The sequence below is a fragment of the Sesamum indicum genome, linkage group LG7 (assembly GCF_026168435.1).
Source record: "Sesamum indicum cultivar Baizhima isolate 11 linkage group LG7, ASM2616843v1, whole genome shotgun sequence".
In the NCBI taxonomy this organism is placed as follows: domain Eukaryota; kingdom Viridiplantae; phylum Streptophyta; class Magnoliopsida; order Lamiales; family Pedaliaceae; genus Sesamum; species Sesamum indicum.
The window spans coordinates 11,789,804-11,811,530 of record NC_142663.1 but is presented as its reverse complement, the minus strand read 5'-3'; the positions used below and the strand labels follow the sequence as shown (position 1 = coordinate 11,811,530).

General features: G+C 37.3%; 2 protein-coding genes across 6 annotated transcripts; one reads left to right on the top strand and one right to left on the bottom strand.

Annotated features, from left to right (window-relative positions):
* The first annotated feature begins 1,953 nt into the window (after positions 1-1,953).
* On the top strand, positions 1,954-14,214 carry LOC105166619 (uncharacterized). Its single transcript, XM_088882800.1, has 5 exons — positions 1,954-2,496; positions 3,077-3,991; positions 7,295-8,437; positions 10,707-13,732; positions 13,863-14,214. The coding sequence occupies exons 1-4, from the start codon at positions 2,256-2,258 to the stop codon at positions 13,691-13,693; spliced, it is 5,286 nt and encodes a 1,761-aa protein (XP_088738926.1). The 5' UTR covers positions 1,954-2,255; the 3' UTR covers positions 13,694-13,732; positions 13,863-14,214.
* Positions 14,215-14,876: 662 nt separating this feature from the next.
* LOC105166620 (Pseudouridine synthase family protein) lies at positions 14,877-21,256 on the bottom strand. 5 transcript variants are annotated; one of them, XM_020695491.2, is made up of 14 exons: positions 21,048-21,256; positions 20,887-20,944; positions 20,740-20,814; positions 20,503-20,593; positions 19,789-19,951; positions 19,291-19,378; positions 18,995-19,079; positions 18,732-18,807; positions 18,533-18,600; positions 17,735-17,800; positions 16,882-16,970; positions 16,010-16,103; positions 15,382-15,440; positions 14,877-15,296 (listed from the first exon to the last, which is right to left on the bottom strand). In XM_020695491.2, the coding sequence occupies exons 1-13, from the start codon at positions 21,124-21,126 to the stop codon at positions 15,417-15,419; spliced, it is 1,056 nt and encodes a 351-aa protein (XP_020551150.1). In that variant the 5' UTR covers positions 21,127-21,256; the 3' UTR covers positions 14,877-15,296; positions 15,382-15,416. The 5 variants fall into 5 exon arrangements, 3 of the variants coding, with proteins under 3 accessions (XP_020551150.1, XP_011084348.1, XP_020551149.1); XM_011086046.3 differs by lacking the exon at positions 15,382-15,440 and having other exon boundaries at positions 16,882-16,960; positions 17,731-17,800; positions 21,048-21,255; XM_020695490.2 differs by lacking the exon at positions 15,382-15,440 and having other exon boundaries at positions 21,048-21,255.
* Positions 21,257-21,727: the final 471 nt, after the last annotated feature.

The following is a 21,727-nucleotide window of genomic DNA, read 5'->3' as shown; positions in this document are numbered from 1 at the left end:
TCGACAAATGTTAGTTAGTGACACCGTCACACTAATTTTTAAATATTATAATTATATATATAATTTTAAAAATTAATCATAATTATTATTTTTTGTTTTGAAAAAAGTAATTTCTATTCACTTTAACTACATCAATTATTTAATAATATTGATAAATCTTAAATTATTTTTTAGTTTCTTTGTTTATTTTTTTAAAAATATAATTTATGAATTTATATATTTTAATTATTTATAATATAATTTAAAATATAAAAAAAATATTTATTAAATACACATGACGAGGTGCCAGCTAGTTTACTTAAATAAAATCCAAAACTGAGAATGGGCTAACCGCCCCAGCAGGCCCAATTGCCACTGTATTAGCTCGTGAGGTGCACGTGACCTCCACTGTAATATTGCCGGCTAACCAAGGGTAATTTTGGAATAAAGAAAAATAATGGGCGCAAAAGTAAGAGAGAGGGAAACCGGAAACCGGGTGGGGTGGTTAGAAAATATTGTAATTTATTTATTATTTATAATTCTAAAAAAATCAAATGGACGTAAGAGCCGATTATATTGAGAATTAATTGTTCCGTTGAGATCCGCGAACCCACACACGCACGCACACGTATGGAGTGGGGATCTGGTGCAGCCGACTCCTTCGGCAGTTGCTTGGCCGAGTTGTACTTTTGGGGGCCATTCCTTTTTATTCCAATAAAATTTAGTAGAATTATATTAAATCCCACTTAGAAATTAATAAAATGTGGATTATGTAATATTAAGTGTGTTTTTATTTTGATATTAAATTTTAGAATATAATGCAAGTGAATTATAGATGGTACATTAAATTCAAAAATAAAAAATATTTCACGACTGTCGAAATCACTGTATCAATTTATTATATTCAAATAAAAGTATTTTATTTCAGTATATTTTTTAATAATTTTGAATAGTTAATTTAAAAATCAATGGGATTTTGGAGTTGAATGGAAATTTCATTTCAATATTTAATATTTTGTATTAGTTGAAAAAACGATAAATAGAAAAAACATGTATCTAATTTTAATTTTTGAAGGATAAAAATTATCGTACATGCCACATCATGTCTTAATCAGTGTTTGTTTATATTTATGAATTAATATTATGTTTGAATTAAAAATTAATATGTATATGTATATATACATAATAATATGAGAGACAAGTGAAAAAAATTAAAAATAAAAAAGTTCTAATTTATTAAGAGTTCAATTGTGCTCGTAAAACATATAGAACAATTTATGTAATTTTTAGTTGGATTAAAAAATAAAAACTGAACACAATAAAAAGAATTCCGAACTCAAAATAAATAATTATATGTGATTCCTTGCATTTCTAAAAAAAAAAAAAAAGTTAGATAATACATGCAAAAAATTACGTAGAGGAAATTTTGAAACAAATAATCACACAAAAAATGACTTGCTATAGATTATTTAAATCTTTATACATATCCTATTAAAAAAAATAAAAACAAATTATGCCAAAAAATTTGGTTAGTATTAATAGATACATCTTATTATCTATATTAAAATACTGTATACGAAAAATAAACGTACACTTCAAATTTGATATATTCAAAACTCTTTAAAATCTCCACATCAGTTTGTTTTTTGAACACTCTTTAAATTCAATTCGCAATAATAAATTTATCACTGAACAATGAGAAGAAGCGTAGCAGACCGACATCGAGACCGACGAGACGTAAGATGAAAATAGCTGTTTACACACAAACATTAATTATCCTAAAACAATAATTAGGAAACAAAAAAAGAGTTTCCATAGTGTGGTCCATATGGTACAAGTTCTTAAAGCGCCCCCACACAGAGTTCCAAAGTAACAAAACCCTTCACATACACACTATATTTAACCCTTACGAAAAGAAAGAAAAAGAAAATGGAAAATCCAAAAACACTCTCTCGCTCTCTCTCTCTCTCTCACTCCTCTTTCTCTCTCCTCTCTTGCCTTTGTCTCTTATCACATTTGCCTGACTCCGGATTTTCAGTTCTTCTTTCCTCAAACCCCCCACCCCCACCCTGCTAAGAAAAGAGAGAAAAGGCCGAAAAAAGAAAAAACCCCCATAATTTTTATTGGCCTCTTCTTGTTTCTGCAACTCTGAAACCCTAAATTTGATCAAGAACGGTTGGCGTGAACTGAGTAGAGGTGAGTTGTGTTTTGGATGAGACTGAAAGGAGGCGGCGGAAGGAAACTGCTGCGGGAGTAGAGGAATAAGTGGTATTTTGATGCCGCCGGAGCAATTGCCTTGGGATCGAAGGGATTTTAGGAAGCACGAGAGATCCGGGTCGGACCCCCGCTTTGGTGGCGGAGGATTCGGCGGCGGGGGACAAAATAGATGGAGGGAGCAGCATCACCACCCCCACGCGCCGCCGCCGCACCCCCCGCCTTATCACCATCACCAGAACAACCATCAACAGCAGCAGCGCTGGTATTCTGATTTTCGTTCCTCTCGCCCTATCCACCCTGGTGAGTAGTTGATTGAGAAGCCAATCTTTTTATTTTTTATCGTTTTCATTTGATAACGAGTTTTTCATTGAAAAAAAAAGAAAAAAGAAAATCGTATTTCGTAATATAGACTGAGTTCTCATCGTGGTTGGGACAGATTAGGTTTTTTCCCTTATTTTCTGATTTTGTGTGGTTAAAGTCGGTTCTGGAAATTTTTGGCTAGCTCAGAGAAAATAGTTTTCTTATATTGAGTAACTTATGGTTGGAAGGTTCTTCACCCTTAGTTTATGTAATTTCTTGAACTTAGGCATGAAAACGGGTTTGTGGTCTCATTTTTTGTTTATAGTATTTTCTGGAGGAGTTTCATGATGAATTTGGAGCAGATCTGATGTGTTAAAAAACAGCAGCGAAAGAATGGGATGTGGCTGGTGTTGTATAGATCTATGCCTGCTTTGCTTATTTTCATGCTTTAAGATATTTAAAATTGTGAACTAGTAATGTGAATTATTTAATACAGTCTGGTTCTTCTATGGGATGTCTCTTTCTTTTGTTGATTCTTTTTCGGCCCTTTTTTCGGGGGTTTGAATGTTTTCCACTGAAGGTCATGGTAAGCAGGGTGGTTGGCACATGTATCCTGACGAGGCTGGTCATGGGTTTCTGCCTTTTGGGTCTAGGTATGGTGAAAGAAACCTAGAAGATGATAACTTCCGGCCTTTTGGATCTCGTGCTGATGGAAGGTATTTGAGGAATAGCAGGGAACATAGGGGATCCCTTAGCCAGAAAGATTGGAAATCTCCCTCTTGGGAACCTTCTGCATCATCCAGTGGTCCTTGGAGACCCACCACCGAGGTTACTGATCAGAAGTCTGTAGAGAATATCCAAACATGTGATAACATCAATAGTAAGACCGATGACTCCTCTCATCCTCTTCCTAATACCGTGTCAGATCAGTCTCATTTGCAAACTCTTGTGAAAGAGAAGCACGAGAAAGAGAAGCACGAGAAGAATGGTGGCACTGCTGATGGACCATCAAGCTCATGTCAGAAATCTGTGAAAGAAAACGGCCTGGGATCTATAGATTGGAAGCCTCTGAAATGGACTCGGTCGGGAAGTTTGACTTCAAGGGGCTCTGGTTTCAGCCATTCGAGTAGCTCCAAGAGTATGGGTGTGGAGTCTACCGAGGTAGTGGCTGAGGTACAACAGAAGAATGTGGCACCACCTCAGTCACCTGCTGCTGCTTCTGTCTTGTCCACTGCTCCAGCACCACAAGATGAGACCAGTTCCAGGAAGAAGCCGCGTCTTGGCTGGGGTGAGGGTCTCGCAAAGTATGAAAAGAAGAAAGTTGAAGGCCCTGAAGATGGCACGCCAAAATATGGACTGGTTGTGAATGTCTCTAATACAGAAAATATGCAGTCACCTTCTGTTAACGTGCTTGATAAGAGTCCTCGAATTGGAAGTCTGTCAGATTGTGCATCACCTGCTACTCCATCTTCGGTTGCTTGTAGTTCTTCACCAGGTAATCTATGACATTCTTTGCTTAGGACTTCACCTGTTCCTCATCTCTGTTGCTTATTGATTAGTTCCTATTCGCCTATATGTCTTTCTAAAAGCAACAAAAATCATCAACCACCCAACCTGCAAAGGATATATGTCTTTCTAATTTTTGTTTCCATACAAAGCTAACTTATTTATTCTCTGTGCACGACATTTACTTATAAGCTAGAAATAAATCTTTCTGCATATTAGAATTAGCTTCCACAGAAAGGAGGCAACATGGTAGAAAGCAAATTGTTTTTCACGCCATATGTTTTGTATGGTACTTTTATTTCTTTCCTTAAGAATTGAACTGTTAATGCTGATGCATTTAAAACAAACCAATCAAAAGAGGCTTCATTGGCCTATCGCATTATTGTCATCTTAAACTTGTCTTAATCATGCATCTAAAAAGACAGACAAAGAGGAAAATGACAGCATTGCTAGTTTCTTCTACATGCCAAGTACAGCCTTAATCTCTGTGAGGAGGACAGGATAGAAAAATATAGGACTTTTAAAGGCGAAAAAGGACTAAGATTGAATTATTCACGACACTATCTTTGTATGCAATTTGCAGCCATCTCAGAATGTGAGATCAAACTCAAGAAATGGTCCTCCACGATCCAACTTGCTTTTGACATTTGTGCAATTTTGTAATTGTTTGCCTCCAAAAACCTTGCATCGCTGATAGATCATTGTATAGTTTAAATAACAGATTTAAGAGACTATTGGCATTAGAGTTTTCCAATGGCCAAAAAAGTTACAGATTTAGATGTTTCTTGATGTTGTAGAGATTGAACTACTTGAAAGGACCCTAGACGGTTACTTCATACAACAATTAGGTGGCTGACGTGATTGATAAAGATCAAGTCCCTCTAGCTACTTAAAGAAACAATCGACATCAAAAGGAGATTTAGCATTATCTTGTTCGATATAGATTGGACAGGCATCCCATAAAGGCTACGGATTTCAAAGTGCTGGGAAGAACTGATGACTGGGACGATAATTAACGGCTTCTTTGATGAAGGAGCTTATAAGTTTGTTTCTAGCTGCCTAAATTTTCCTGATAACATTGGATTGCATGAAGTACCGAATTGAGTATGGTCCCAACTATAAAACACGACCGTGGTTCTGAATTTAGAAGTAGTTTGAGGTGGATTCTGTAAGATAAAGATAATATTTTTCAGTTGTCTTTACCAAAAACTACCTTTGGTCAATGAGGATATAACTGTACATACGTATGGAGTTTGGTATTGGTCGGAAGTGCCTTCATCAGCCATTGTCAAGCTTGGGAGAATTTGAGTGGCTTTGTTTTACCTTCTTAAACCATTCCATGTGTTGTGAATCTTCTTATGTTTACAGCATTTACCTTCAATTGTAAATGTATGTGGACTGATTTGAACAAACTTCTTCCATTTGATCCCATTCTATTTTAATCATGCCCGATGTATTCGATATCTTTAAGGATGCAAAAGCATTAGAACCTTTGAGCAAAAGAAGTTCGGGCGTGGTGCCGAAATCTAGAAGTTCCTATAGAAACTGCAAAACCAGCAGTTCCCTTTGGTAAGCGACTGTTTTTGCTTAGCTACAATAGAGTCCAGAAAACAAGTTGCCTGTTCATTTGTTAATCATTTGTTGCTTGTAACGTGAAGGAGTTGTATGCATGGATTCCATTCGAGTTGTAAACCAAGTAGTTAATGATGGTGGGTGCTGGTACTCTGTCTCACCCATCTTGAATAGCGGCTAAATTGTTACGGATTTAATCATATAATTGATGAATTAGACTTTTGTGCAAAATCATCCTTGCACAAAATGTCTTCTGCAACTTCATTGTTATGAAATGAACACCTCAAAAGAATTAGAGAAGCTTTTGAATTTAATTAGGTGTTGCTTTGAAGCACTATCCCCCTTTCCTCCAGAGAATTCAATATTGTATGCTTTGATGATGCTCATATCCATATTTCGACATTGAGAAACATGTGATCTTATTTTAAATAGGAAATTTTTAGTAGAAAAATAATCTAGAAGGGTCATTTGAGAAAAATGTTACAATTTCTAGTAGTATTTCATACATAGTGGGACGTGAATCCGGTGCAGGATGGATGGAGTATATATAGCAACTGGAGGCATTTAATGGATAGTTTAATGGGTTGTAATGCTGCTAATGAGATGCAGCAAATTAATACTATACATGATCTGAATTGGAAATATATTCTTTCTTTTTGGATGTTGCTCTCAGAGAACTTCAGATGAGCTTCTAATGGTCTACTAATGAGGTAGGTTTTATGCGATGAAATAGAAAAGCAACGAGCATGGACAAACAGCTGCTTATATTTAACCTATTGTTAGAGCTCATTGTCTACTAATGAGGTAAAAAGATGTATAGTGAAATTGAAAGGAAATCAATATGGAAAAGCAACTGCTTATATATCATGTGTTATTTGTCGAGTTCATATGAGTCTCTTTCCGGATGTTGCTTAAAAAAACTACACGATTCAGATCCCTCCGTTGTCTCCTTTTCCTTCCGCACCTTTTCCTCGAAATGAGGCTTTTCTAACGTGCGTTGAGCATGGTGAGCAAACTTGGAAGGTGAATACCTATTGTGTTTATAATGGCTTTTCCTTTCCTCACTAGAGATCCATTACCTGTTACTTTTGCTCCTTTTACTTGCTATGTTTCTAGTTGGCTTATCACTTGTGAATTCTTGCTTCTTCTTGGAGTAGGCCTGGTTAATGTTGTCTTTGACGGTAGTACTTGTTTGAATTTCCAACTGCTTAATTAGTACGTATTAAGAGAAGTGGGCATGGCATATCATTAATTCAATTTTTCTTGTCTAGAATCAAACTCCCCCTTATAATGTGAAAATGATTTACTTCTTACCAAAGGACCTGCAAGTCCTATCTGTTTGGTAAAAAGCTTTGTACTTGATTTACCTATTCGATATCTTGAATGGTGGTGAGCTTATGCACCATTAGTCTTATGAGCTAGCAATTTGTTTTCATGATATGACCTTTCTTTTTTGTATGCGGTTGGTGGTGCAATTTGTAGAATTGATGAAGGAGTGCTTGATAATTGTTCTTGGAAGTGTCCTCTCTACTCTGGAGGGAAGTTTTTTTTCCCTGTTTTCGCCATAGTTGTTGGTGGGAATATGAAATTCCTTTTGTTTTTTATCTGCCTGCTTGTCGCAGAAGTGAGGTTGATTGCTGTTTGCATAATTGATAAAGTTGCTTGTGTTCCCCTCTTACGCAAAGTTTTCTTCTCATTCCGTATTCTTTTGACATTACAGGTGTTGAGGAGAAAGAATCCATCAAGGCAGCAAGAGTTGATCATGACGCCACTAATTTAAGCTGTTCACCTAGTATTATGTCCCAGACTCAATATGAGGGACCAATGTTTAGTTTAGAGAACTTGGAGCTCACATCCATTGCCAATTTGAGCTCTTTGATAAATGAATTGCTACAATCCGATGATCAAAGTTCTGCTGAAACAGGTTATGTACGGAACACCTCCATGAATAAGTTGTTGGTATGGAAGGTTGACATATTGAAAGCACTTGAGGTAACTGAATCTGAGATAGATTCGCTTGAAACTGAGCTCAAGAGACTGACAGCTGAACCTAGAAGTTGCTGTCCTTGTCCAGCTGCATCGAGCGTGCTGCCAGGAGAGTGTCATGTAAAATCTTATGAAGAACAAGTTGCTGCTTCCAGTTTTGCTGTTGGACCTACTCCTTTGAAGGTTGTTTCGTCCCAGGGCATGATAGAGAATAGATCCGCTGCACCTGAAGACGAGCATGTGATGTTCAAAGATAGGGAGATTGATAGTCCAGGCAGTGCCACATCTAAATTAATTGAGGTGCTGCCTTCTGGGCTGGATGCCTTTCCTTCTGAGACAGCAGGATGTGTGGAAGGTTTTGTGAATATGGACTCAAACAATGCCAGTACCTTTGATCAGACATGCTTAGAGAATGGTCTTGGCCCTGATGAGAAAACTTGTCATGTTGATGCTCATAAACCTGTTGTGGCTAACTGTCAAAATCTTTCTAGTGATGACAATGTTCATTCTGATGGAGATTATATTTATCACTCTATAGTGGCTTCCAATAAAGATTCAGCGGAAAGGGCCTTGGAGGAGTTGAATAAGTCGTTGCCTACTCAGCAGTGTCTTTTTAATACTTCGATTGCATCAGGTGTCACTTCTTTTCCAGGGGGTTCTTCGGTAATTAAGGAGAAGTTTCTGATGAGGAAGCGGTCCCTCCGATTTAAGGAGAAGGTTCTTACCCTCAAGTTTAAGGTATTTCAGCATTTCTGGAAGGAAGGTCGCGTAGTTTCCGTAAGGAGTCTTCGGGGAAAGTCTCACAAGAAGTTGGATCCAAGTCGGACTGGGTATAAAAGGAATCGTTCATCCAGTCGCTCTCGAATTTTGTTTTCTGGTAAGCAAGAAGTTTCTTTTATCTCTATCTTCTCCTTTCCTCTCTCTTTCCTCTCTCTCTCTCCTGCTATAGTTCCTGGACTTTCATCTTCTTGGCAATGATAATGGTGTATACTTGCTGTCAATGGTCTAGCTCCCACAATGATGGAGCAAAAGATAGAGTTTGGAGAGTAACTGGAGAAGGGATGTCTTGTATAAGGAAAAAACAGACCAAAGAGAATGTGGTGAAAAAAAATCCAGAAGAAAGATGAGGTTTTAGTCATATTAAAAATGATGTCTCCTAAAATGGGATGGGGTGAACCGAAGTTCTCGTTTGGAAAGTCTTCTAGGTTATGCGGGGTTATAAGTCCATTATATCATGTTCAACATGATCATCTTGAGACTGATTGCTGGGGATGCTTGTTTCTTGACAGTTCTTAAATTCAAGCCCCATTAAGTGAGATGTTTTGCGGGCATGCACAGGCTTGTGCATGCAGCCTTTTGTACTTAGGAGATCATATTCTCCATAGTATGCCATTCATTTTTAGTTGCAAGGTGTTTTTCTCCTCAGTAGCTATTCTTGTTTGATATTGATCCTTCCCTAGCTACAGTATTTTTACCATTTTTAACACTGCCATAACATGGAAGAAAGTTATGCATTGCAGGTACACCTTTTGTTGCTAACCTTTAAGCCACTGCTAGTCGTGGTCATTGTTGCACTTCATCCAATTGTCTGTCTTACATTCAGTCTATGGAACAACAATTCATTGAATAAAACTTGTTTAAAGTTTGACTGAATATTATCATATTACGTAATTATTGTTAGTTTCTTTTTGTGAAGATTATGCATTGATGGGAGACCAACCAAAAACAAGAGAGAGACCCTTGTATGTGTTGTATTAGGTGATAAAAATGGATTAAGCTTGCTTTTTACCTATAACCCCTGATCTTTTTCCTTTTCCGTCCTAAACTTTTGATATTTCCTTGAACATGTCATTTGCATGTAATGGAGTCTACGGATTTTTTCAGTGTATATATTTCCCCAAATACGCCTCTAAGATGTCAAGTTTGGCCATCTATTAGGTTTTGTTCTCCAATACGGAGAATTCAGTTTTTGGGACTGTTGGTTGCTTCTCGATCTCAAAGCAGTTTTTTAAGATAGGCTAATTCTTATTTGGATATTTGTTTTTGGTTTTTGCTGCTCGTCTTCCCTTTTCTTCTCCATGGTTTCTCTTTGAAGTGGAGGGGATTACCAGCACCCACTATTGGTGGCATTGAAGCTTAAAGGTTTATTTAGAGGGGATTGTTTGCAGTGGTTACTTTTGGCCTTTCCCCGAGGCAAAAGACCATAACAACATCTTGAAGTTTTATCTAAAAGTGGGGGTATCTCTTGAATGTTTTGTAAATTATGAGGCAAAAGTGGTAATTTTGTATGCTTATGATTTAAAATGATGATTTAAGCATTTATAAGTTCAGGGCATCATGCATCATCACATAAGGATTGTTTTAAAAGTATTTCAGGATCAACACAACACAATGAAATAATTTTATGAATTAGCTTACTCCAGTCCAGCATGCACCTCCCTTATAATGATTGTTTAGAATTTTAGTATTTGACTTTATTCTAATTTTTCCCATGGCTTATAACTTACACCTTCTCTGTAGTAGAAGTTGTACATATAAGGATTTTATTAAGTGTTTCAAGTACCTTAGTATGAGATCTTTGAGAAGCTAATATGTGTGCACAGTTATACAATCAGCGATTCAAATTGCAGATAACTTGTAATCAGTTCATAAGTTTTGTTGTTGGGATTCAAAGCCTAAACTCTAGGACTATACGATGTTATAGCGTAATGCTCAGATTCTGCTTCTTGTGCACAAGGGATCTGCTTAAATCTGGGTGCTGATAATTTGGAATAGTGAGGTACTGATTGATGAAGGATAGTTCTCATAGATGTGGAGCATCAGCATCTAAAATATATCGCCACTTCGAGTGGAACACTCTGCAAGGGGTGATGTTGAGAGAAATCCTTAATGTCTTTTTTGTGTAAAGTGTGTTGCAGAAATGGTTTGATCCTGTTCTAGAAATTCACAAACATGAGCCCTCAAAGTGACTCCTTTCTCTACCTTCTGTTATAATAATTCACAATGATGTACATATGTAATTTGCACATATTGCAGTCATTGCTTGAATTCCTCTTTTCATTTGCTTTTGACTTCTGTAAAATGGGAAAAAAATTGATTCGGCCATGTCTTCTGACATTTCACATATTTGTCTTCCTGTGTTGCAGCTGGGGGCCCTCGAACAGTGCCTGCAGAAGAAGTAGTTGAGTTTGTTAATGGGTTGCTTTCAGAATCAGCATTCAAGCCCTGTAGGAATTCTCTAAAGATGCCGGCTTTAATTTTGGAGAAGGAGATAAGGATGTCAAGGTTTATCTCAAATAATGGTCTTGTGGAAGATCCCCGTGCTGCTGAAAGAGAAAGGTCTTTGATCAACCCATGGACAGCTGAAGAGAGGGAAATTTTCATTGATAAGCTTGCTATTTTTGGGAAAAACTTCATGAAGATTGCATCTTTTCTGCAGCGGAAAACAGCAGCGGATTGCATTGAGTTTTATTACAAAAATCACAAGTCAGAATGCTTTGAGAGAGCTAGAAATAAGACAGACTTTGCAAAGCAAAGAAAGTCTCAGTCTTCGACATATTTGGTTGGAACTGGGAAAAGATGGAATCGTGAGATGAATGCTGCTTCTCTTGATATACTCGGAGAAGCTTCCATAATTGCAGATGTTAATAATGTCATAGAATCTCAGCGGAAATGTGCATCTAGGATCTCTTTTGCATCTAGTTCTCATAAAGCGCCAAGGATCGACGACGGTCCATTGCAGAGATCAAACAGTCTGGATATGTACAGTAATGAAACTGTAGCTGCCGATGTGTTGGCTGGTATTTGTGGTTCTCTATCATCTGAGGCCATGAGCTCTTGCATCACAAGTTCTGTTGATCCGGCTGATGGGTATCAGGATTGGAAATGCCAGAGAGTCACTTCTTGCATAAAGCGTCCTTTGACCCCTGATGTCACACAGAATATTGACGATGAGTGCTCAGATGAGAGCTGTGGGGAGATGGATCCTACTGATTGGACTGATGAGGAGAAAGCCATCTTCATTCAGGCAGTCTCATCTTATGCCAAGGATTTTCTAATGATCTCGCAATGTGTCAGAACAAGATCCAGGGAGCAGTGCAAGATATTCTTTAGCAAGGCTCGGAAGTGTCTTGGGTTGGATCAGATCCAGCCTGAAGCTGGCAATGCTGGATCTGATGATGTTAATGGAGGTGGTAGTGACATTGAAGATGCTTGTGTTGTGCGTACTAGTTCTGTTATCTGTGATGATGGTTCAAAATGCAAGATGGAAGATGATCTGCTCCCTCCTGACATGAAGTTCAGTTGTGAATCTGATATAGCAGGAACACACAATCTAAAGCCTGATTTTAAGATATCTGGGGATACTAGCGTAGCGTGTCCTCTTGATCCTAAGGCTGCAGAACCTGTTGTAAAGAATTTGTTAATGGTTGATACGCAGGTGGATGATAGGCCAGTTATGGACTTCAATGTGGAGAGCAAAGAAAACAATGGTGCATGTGGATCTGCACTGGAAATTAGAACCTCAGTTGTATTGTCCAATATAGCATCTGTACGCGTTGATGAGGGAGAGGACCACGGCCTACAGAATGGATTGAGCGATCCTGATAACAAGGCTTTGGTTGAGGTTTCTGATGGGCATTGTTGGGAAGAGAATGGAGGAGTAGGGCCTGTCTCACCTGAAGATAATTTGGACAAGAAGAAAGTTGAAGGCAGAGATGCTAATTCTAGTGAAGTGACTGTAGTGAACTGTGCAGCAAGTGAGATTAAGTCTGAACCGCAGCTGGCTGGAAAAGTTGCTCATCCTTCCTTTGATGCGCATTCATCTGTGCAAGTTGAATCTGGATGCCAAAAGGAGGCTGACCTTGAAGCCTGTTCTACAGAAAAATCTCTTGGTATCTCAGTGGCGCAGAATGGTCACTTAGCATCTGTTGAATCATCGATACTGTTTTCTGTTCCCATTAAGTATCAAAGACACTCGGGTAGTAATGCTCTATCAAATGTTGATACTAATAGGATCAGTAAAAAGCAATCTCAGAAAATTGTTAGGATAGGTGAGAGCCAACAGTATATTTCAGGTTGCTCACCATTAGGTCCTGAATCTTCCCAGATTCTGAAGGGGTACCCAGTTTCAGTGCAGACTGTGAAGGAGATAAATGGGGATGTCAACTCCAAAAAACATGTACTACTTCGGAATATCCCCAAACAGGATGGAAAATTGCATTCAGACAGGCATACAGAATTCACCCTTCAAAAATGTTCTAGTTCAAGACATCAGAGTGAAGATGTCCAGTCTGTGTTTCCATCTCAAGAACAGGGCAGGGATCATACCAGGCCGCTATCTGGTTGCTCACCTGATGTTGATAAACCTTCGAGGAGTGGTGATGTCAAGTTGTTTGGTACAATTTTGATATCCTCCCAGCAGAAACGTAATTCTTGTGTTCAGGAAAGAGATGATAACGCCCAGCATAATAAAGCAGGTTGCCAGTCACTGAACCTGAAATTCAGTGCTGATCAAAAGGGTATTTCAGATGCTTCTCAGTCAAAGTTTGGCTGTAATGATCTGGGCTCTGAGAATATTTCTGCTAGGAGTTTTAGTTTCTGGGATGGAAACAGGACACAGACTGGCTTCCCACCTTTGCCTGATTCAACTCTTCTGTTGACCAAATATCCAGCCGCTTTTAGTAATCATTCCACCTCTGCAGGGGAATTGGAGCAGCCACCATTTCATGGAGTCGCTAGGAGCAATGACTGTCCCCGGAATGATGTCTCTGTTTTTCCAAGTGGAGATCTGAGTAGTAGCAATGGACTAGCAGACTATCAGGTATTAAGGCAAGAGTTGCAGTCGTTTACCATAGATATGAAGCAATCACAAGACGCAGTATTCTCTGAGATGCAAAGAAGAAACGGATTTGATGCAGTGTCGGGAGTGATGCAACAGCAAGCGAGAGGGATGGTGGGAATTAATGTTGTTGGAAGAGGAGGGGTTCTTGTTGGAGGACAGTGCGCTGGTGTTTCAGATCCTGTAACTGCCATCAAAATGCACTATGCTAAAGCTCAAAATTACAATGGTCAGGCAGGAAATGTAATTAGAGAGGATGATAAATGGAGAAGTAATGGGGACACTGGCAGGTAGCAGATGTGGGAAGGGCGCTTCTAGCAGACGCCCTCGGAGGCAAGGTTTCTTACTCTTGTCTCTTGTATTATAGTTTTTGTGTTCTAACTCAGTTATGGTAGGGCAGTGGACAGTTTTAGAAATTCCATCTTTTTGGGTCAGAAGATTTCTAGATCTTGTAATATTGCAGGAGCTTTGTATTTGTTGTATTCGATCGAAGTACAGGAATAATCTCTATCAAACAATTTGGAGGGGAAAGAGGAATTTCTGTTCCGGTGCAGCCGTATTTCTTGATTTTGATGTCACCCCTCCCTGAAGAGCTTCACAACATTACTGGGTTTACTGGTTAACCATGCAATTCTTGTCTTTCTTGCACGTCTCTTGCAAGGGTTAGTTTTCTGTTCTTCGTGTGAATGGCAGTGAACATTAGTGAGCTTCTTGAGCTATGGAAATTGTAGCTGTAGAAGTAATTTATATGTATAAGTTGTATTGTCCATCAAGAATCATTGTAATTCTTGTTCAGATGTGTTTTGGCTCCTCAATCATGTCTTCTCTCAAATTGTATTGTGTCAATCAAGTGGCTATGGTGTCATATGTCATATGCATGGTGTATTATTGTATTTCTAATTTGCTTGAATATCAACCCAAAGTGGGGGTGAGTTTTTTTGACATAACCGGATCATGTTCCAAAAGCCACTGAGATTGGGATGGAACCGTTTTTCACTAGGAATAATTGTGGTAGGTGACACAACTCAAGAAAACTTGATTGAATGTCTGTTACACATGATGTAATAATCTTACTGCAAGTTGCATCTGCTGTGGAGTATGGAAATTCCCGTGAAGGATTTCAACTTCGGTGGGACAGCATAACGTGATCATGTTTTGTTAGTTTTACCTAACCCAAGTGATGGGACCCCACTCCATTCTTCAACTCGACGACTTCATGAACAAATCATAATTGCTTACAAACTATTCACCCCTCTTCTTCAAAGAAGTCGTCAAAAATGCAAGTTGTGTGTTGTATCCAGCAGGCCTGGAAATTACTCAGTGGCATCCGGATGTGATTGTGAGTGGTTTTTATTGTTGTTATCACTATTTCACTTTTGTGACGATTTCTGTGCCTGTACCTTATCTCCGTCTATTTTGGAAGTTACGTTTATATGATTGTTTTCCCGCATCCTGAACAGTGGGGGTACACATAAGATCTCGGAAAATTAGCTTATTCCAGTTTGGTGGAACAAGATTATTACATCAGAAGCCTAAATTAGGTCAGAAACCTGAGTGCATTTTATCCCCACAGCAAGATGACTGCACATAAACTACAACAGTAATCCACAAGGGCACTTCTAACAAGCGCCTATGCGTACGCACACACCCCCTCAAATAGAACAAAGAATCATATCTTAAAGTTTGTTATGATGTGGAAGACTAGTCTTGGATTGTCAATGACCCTAACAAGAACCAGTAGGATGAACATATTACAGCTTGGCATTTCCACCCTACATGCTCATGAAGCGTGCTTTGCGTTGGATTCTTCTGTTCTCAGTAGAATAGATGGGAGAGGTGCGTTGGATTCTTCCGTTGTCAGTAGAATAGATGGGAGAGGTGAGGTAATTTTGATTATCTGCAGAATGAAGAGATCTGTAACATATAACTTCCATAAAATTTGTGATCCACAAAAAGTTTCTTACAAAATTCATTGCTCTCACTTTGAGTTCCAACGGCAATTGGATATTTTTGGATGCTAAAACAAGGATTCAGTCAGAACCTGAGTTCAGTGCACAAAAGACTTCACATTTACATCACATGTTGATAATCACGCTTTCTTGAAGCTGCTGACAGTCTAAACAGCTAGAGAGTAGATTAAATGTTATCCTAGTAGGGTATAAGTTTTTTTTCTTTTTCATTGTATACCTAATCCTGTTCATAAAAATAACATGACCTGATTTTATCAGCACAAAATCCTGCGGTTTCAAAAGAAATATTATGACTTACTGTATAGATAAAACTCACTCTGAGTTACTAATCCTACAGGAATATCAAGAAGAAAAAGGATACTTGCATGACTACTTTGTGATAACTATTAAAGAAATTACGACTCTTTGTCGGGTTTTCATCAAAACTTCTGATCCATGTAAAATTCTGCCAGTTGTTTTAGCATGCAATTAACCATTACAATTGAATATAGAATCTAAAACTTTTTACTTCAAAAGTTCAGTAGGCTCTTATCCAACTCAATGCTTTGAACATGAATAAATGAACAAGAGATCAATATCCCAATATTTATATCAGCCATCAGAAGGTATAATGATGCAACATGCATATTCCATTAGCTACCTCATTTGTTACAGGATGGGGAAAAACTAGCCGATGTGCATGCAAATGGTATCCACAGTCTCCAGGAACAGGTTTTCCAGGCCTCTCATATCCTCTGAAACCAAAATGGAGTACTGTTATTCTCCAAATAGTTGCCTTGTGAAAATAAAATTAAGCAATTAAAACAGAAATAGCACAGTAAAAGCTACAAACATTTATCCAGAATCTGCTAAATAAACATACCGAGTCAAGATGCTAATAACTAGCAACTATCAATCTCTTGATGCAAGAACATAAAAAAAACTTCAACACATAAGTAACTAGTTCAGCTGAAATTGGTTGGACAGAAACAATACAATCTCTAATGCTTTCTAGCTTACATGGAATCCTCTGATATTTGATTATAGGATTTCCACTTTCACTGCATAGCAATTGGTGGCAGATGTAATTCAGTCAAAATTCGACTTGAGGCCTATCAACAATTTAAAATGCATAAACCGTTGGCACTCTGTGTGAGCAATGAGATGGGTCTCAATGGGCTGACTACATTCCATGGTAATGTTATAAACAGAAACAATGACAAGAGCTCGAGACTTGAACCACCTCCCAGTGGATCATTACATCTGAGTTTCCGATAGCCACAGCCTGAAATGATGGCTGGATTCTTGTTTATAGAACATAAAAGGTTTTTAGTAATATATTTGTTGGCAAAGGAATAGTACATAACTATCAACTGTAACTTTCTAATGATGTTAATGCCTGTTTGTCTGTACGACCTCTTAAATATGGTACACTCCAATTCATGTCATAATAGAAGCATAGGCACCTAGAAAACTATATGGATGCATGATAATAGCAAATAAGAATTTAAAACAGCCAGTATCATTTTGTACCCATCTTCAGCAAAACTTTGATTTACAACTTCATGATTCGAACACTTCGGTTGCCCACCTGTACCGTAAAGAGGATCACCTGCTAAGCACTAAAATATTGTCAGAGCATGGCTATTGCCAAAAAGAAACAAATATTTGAACTTCACGGATGTAAAATTTTTGAAACCAATGAAAATCTACTTTTAGTAAAAACTCTTCCCAAATTAGGACACATGGTTGTTGAAGAAGTACAAAACCTTCTTTCTGTGTAATATCCAAGCGTAGGTATAATTTCTTTTTACACAGTATATTGTGGTCGAATCAGTTCTTTTACATGTATTGACCAAAATTATCTGGCAAAAATAATTTCAAAGTTTCTAAACTAATTCACACAAAACTATACTCTCCCAAGAACATTGGCTTTGTGTAAAGAAGTTGTCAGTGCTCATAAATTCTAAGAAATGGCATGCAGAAGAATATATAAGAACATTTATAGTATGCCAATCTACAGCAAAATGTTTCAGCAAGCAATGTGAAGATTGTAAGTTTGAAATGAGGCAGACTATTGTTGTCAAATACACATCCCAAACTATAGGTGCCAATTATTCAGTGAATTAGTCTGCTTAAAACGGGGGGGGGGGGGGGGTAGAGGTATACAGGTTTGGCTCGGCTGTCTGCCAGATCAAGTGGGAAGAACCGTAGAATAGGCAAGTACAAAAAAGGAGCCATTCTATTTGCAACCAGCAACTAATGAATTCCAACATTTCTCCAATAGAACTTGAAGGAACTTCTTATTTATTTCATAAACTTCTTGCGACCATGAGCTTAATATTTGATGACAAAGAAACTTTAAAACCTTTTGGGACTTACCTACCAGTGGATGCCCAATGAAAGAAACATGAATGCGGATTTGGTGGGGCCTCCCTGATTGAATTTCAACCTTCTCACACAAAAAATCTATAGTGAAATTCTGAGAAAGTGACAACTAATATATAGGTATATCAATTTTTAATACGCGTTAATAATAATAGGTTTCAAGATTTTCCTACCAATACTAGAAAATTCTAGATGCACATCTGCCATCTGAACATCACTCAGCTTGCTTGAAGTACAAACTCTTAGATCTCATCTCAACTCTACATTTAAGATTGTGCAACAATTTTCTTTTCTTATCAATGTAGTAGTAGATATGCTAAATTTTATTCACCAAATCATTGTATTGTGACTAATAAAATTCATATCTTGGCTTGATGTCCATAAAATGTTGCATGGTGTTGGATTTTACCCCCAATAAAATACCACCACTTAGACCACTAAAATGTCAAATAACTTATACAGACTAGTTATGCAACTCAGCTTCAAAAGTGCAGCAGTGGGAATTCATGAGCTTCACCTTTAAATGTTGTTTATTTTGATAAAAGAAAAAAATTGTAAAGAATGTTACTGAGCCAAGACAATTGTAGCATTTGAATTGCAAATAAAGAAAGCAGTTCATTAACGAGGTTCAAATACTTTCAAGCATTTATACAGACTGCCGTAGCCTACGTGAATTTAAGAGAAGTTCTTCTGTTTGCGACACTCAAACTAGCATGTTATAACTGAAAAGACATTATTAAGAACAGCCAAAGAAAGAGGTCAGATTGATGCAGTCATATCTTTGCAATCATCAAACCTGGACTAATGTGGATTTTCTCAGCATGTCCCTCTCCAAAACAACAACTTTGCTCAAGGCTGGTTTCCCTGATAATTGGGGGGATGGGGGTTGCCGGTCTCTTTTAACAATAGAATGGTGGAAAAGAAAATCCAAAAGAGGAAAAGACCTAGGCATTATCTTTATGGTAATGCATGATATTTGATAGAAATTACAAAACCTGAAGGAGAGGCAACATACAACCCCTTGGCTACACCAGGATATCTGACCAGCCCAATTGGTTGTTCAATGATAATCTGCCAAGATATACAGTAATGCATGACAATATGAACAAAATGGAAAAAATAGACATGGTGGTTACTGATTGTTCATGTATGATGGGTATCTTTTCAGTATGGATTCTATGGAAGTTCAAATAATCAATACAAAGAGAAAACGATGAAACAGGACTGAGAATGGAGAACAGTGGTGCAGTTTTATTACCTCATCCTCAATGATTATCCCGCTCACAAGGGCTCGATATATTTTTGTTATACTCCTTCCTGCTTTTTGCTGTGGATCATTTCTTCTGTACACATAACAAGGCTAGATAGCATCAAGAACCCATGTAATACATACCAAACAAAGATTAAGGACTTATCCATCCAAGAAGCTATATTCAGCTGACAAGTCTAAAATTATCGCTGCTTTATTGATTTTATAACAATCAACCACAGAATCTGTTAAGAGCAAGTGGGAGATGAAACAAGCAAAGGACCAAATAGTTTGTTTTCACCCACCTATATATCCCGACATTTGATGTCCCATCAGCGAAAAAAGCTGCAAGACGAGATTTCGCAAGCTTTGTTTTTGCACAAAGTAATATTCCTGGTGCAACAACCCAAAAAAAAAAAAAAGAAAAAGAAATGAAAAAAAATGCAACTTCTATATGATCTTGCAAAACTGTCAATCTCCTTTACAGCAGAAAGAAAAGTATACTGTTATAAAAGCTTCCATATGGTCACTTAAATGTTAAAAAAGCACCAACTTGCAGTCTAAAATGATTTCTGCAATCCAAAATTAAGAGAAACTTCATTTGTCCTTATAATTATGTGACTAGAATCACGACTTAATTGTTGGCATTATCATTTCTGGTTTAGTTATAATTTCTGTCTGTAGGCACACATGGAAAAGAATATACAAAAGATGAGCATTTTGAATTTAAATGTACCCAAAAAAAAGAGGTTTAACTATTGAAAAACTATTCACACAAAGAATCTGATTTACATTAGACTAACCTGATGTGCCCCTTCCAAGTCGGTGAACTGGAACAGGATGGGCTTCTTGACATCCTGATGTAGTTAGGTTGCCTGCACGCAATTGGAGTTGTGTCAAGACCGTCCGCTGCTGGAATAATCCTCCAGGTAGAACTTGTAATCCAGAGGGCTTGTTCAGAGCAATCTGAATGCACTAACAAAATTTTAGATGATATGATACACCAACAGCTAACACTAGCATAAAAGACACAATAATTAAGTGGACATGTTAAATAGCCACACTTCACACTTCTTTGCTCATTTGCTGTAGTTGCTTATTTCTCCATACATTGCAAGATATTTTCATCAAAAGAATAAAGCAGAAGTACGATTTTCACCATACTAATGCTTAAGATAATAATTGAGTATTGAGATTCAACAACCATTTCTTAAGCTGTTATCTTTTCCTTGTTTGTTCTCTGTGTCAAAGTATTTACCATTTATTTAATACTTAAGAATTTCCACTTGAATTAGAGTAGTTCATCGTGACCATTTCCAATATTCTTATTCATGTTTTCCTAGAGGAAAATGCTTCCAAGAAATACACGAAATGAAAAGACTTGGTTCGAAATCCTTAAATAGCCAACACAATCCATACATGAATTTCACTAATGCATGTTGCTAATATATAACACTTATAACACAATAATCAAATCATATGATTTGTAGGCACCCACATAAAGTTTATTCTTTTACCACATCATTGTCCTCATACAGAATTTCCAGCAAGTATGGAGCATCAGGCTCTTTCCAAGGTAATCTATGATAAACTAGTTCTGCACCTTCCCTATCAAAAAAAAATAAAAAAATAATAATAATAATATTCAATTCTAACCACGAAAATGATGTATAGATTAGGGCGATCGTCTCAAGTTCAAAGCACCCTTGAATTGCAATAAGTAGTCAATTATCAATTTACACCATAACCAAAACCTGAGAATCGTATTGGGGTCCGTCGCAAGACAACCATCGATTGTTATCTGCTTATTGTGAATTCTCTGCAGCCAGCTGCTCAATAATCAGTACACAATCAATTAAACTTCCACAACCAAGTTTCTTTCAATAAACTTTAGCTGTTACCCGTGTAAAGGAGCTGAACTCTCGTACTTCCTAGAGTAGAATTCAATCAATGTCGCACCTACAAATTCCAAAACAAACAAATTATTGACCCCAAACACACACACACACACACACATACACACAGATCTATAGACACATTTTTGCGGCGGGTAGAGGTGTACCGGATCCGGAGGCGCGGACGAGGTCACGGTAATATATGCCGTCGTTAAATTCCGGCCACGGCTCCCCGAATGAAACCATTTTTGTTGCAGAAAGCTGAGATTTTCGGCTGAGAATTTTAGAACGGGAATTGTAAGAACCTAATGCTCTCTAATTCTATGAAATCGCATTAGCTCATAATGGTGGCGCGATACGAATGAGATACAATAAATTAGTGTTAATATACTTTATAAATTACACTCACCTCCCCATGATTTTACAAAATTATAAATACCTACTTATTATTTATAAATTACAACTATTCCCTGATTTTAGGATACAATTAACAACAAACTCAATTTTTTCATCTAAATTTTATGCTGAAACTGACCAAAATACTCTTTTTAAATTATAAATTGTAACTTTATATATATTTTTAGAATGCTTTATAATATTTTTATGGACTAATATGCTGTATGGATTGTTTATTTACTCACTCGAATCTTTTTTTATATTTTTTCATTTTTAATTCAATAAAGATAAATTAATAATTTCTACCTCACTATACAGAGGCTACATAATTATTTTTGATTCGAAGGAAGTTTTGTAATTTTTTCGAACAATAAAAAAAATATTCGTAAGGAAGAAGCTGTTTTACCCAAATATATATTTGCATCTATATGAATAAATATTTATGAAATAT

Coding starts and splice junctions, on each gene's coding strand:
- LOC105166619 (XM_088882800.1), top strand. CDS start 2,256: ATGCCGCCGGAGCAATTGCCTTGGGATCGAAGGGATTTTAGGAAGCAC. Junction 2,497..3,076: donor CTCTCGCCCTATCCACCCTG/GTGAGTAGTTGA, acceptor TTTCCACTGAAG/GTCATGGTAAGCAGGGTGGT. Junction 3,992..7,294: donor TGCTTGTAGTTCTTCACCAG/GTAATCTATGAC, acceptor TTGACATTACAG/GTGTTGAGGAGAAAGAATCC.
- LOC105166620 (XM_020695490.2), bottom strand. CDS start 21,126: ATGGTTTCATTCGGGGAGCCGTGGCCGGAATTTAACGACGGCATATAT. Junction 19,952..20,502: donor TGTATGAGGACAATGATGTG/GTAAAAGAATAA, acceptor TAGTGCATTCAG/ATTGCTCTGAACAAGCCCTC. Junction 18,601..18,731: donor GTATGTTGCCTCTCCTTCAG/GTTTTGTAATTT, acceptor CCCAATTATCAG/GGAAACCAGCCTTGAGCAAA.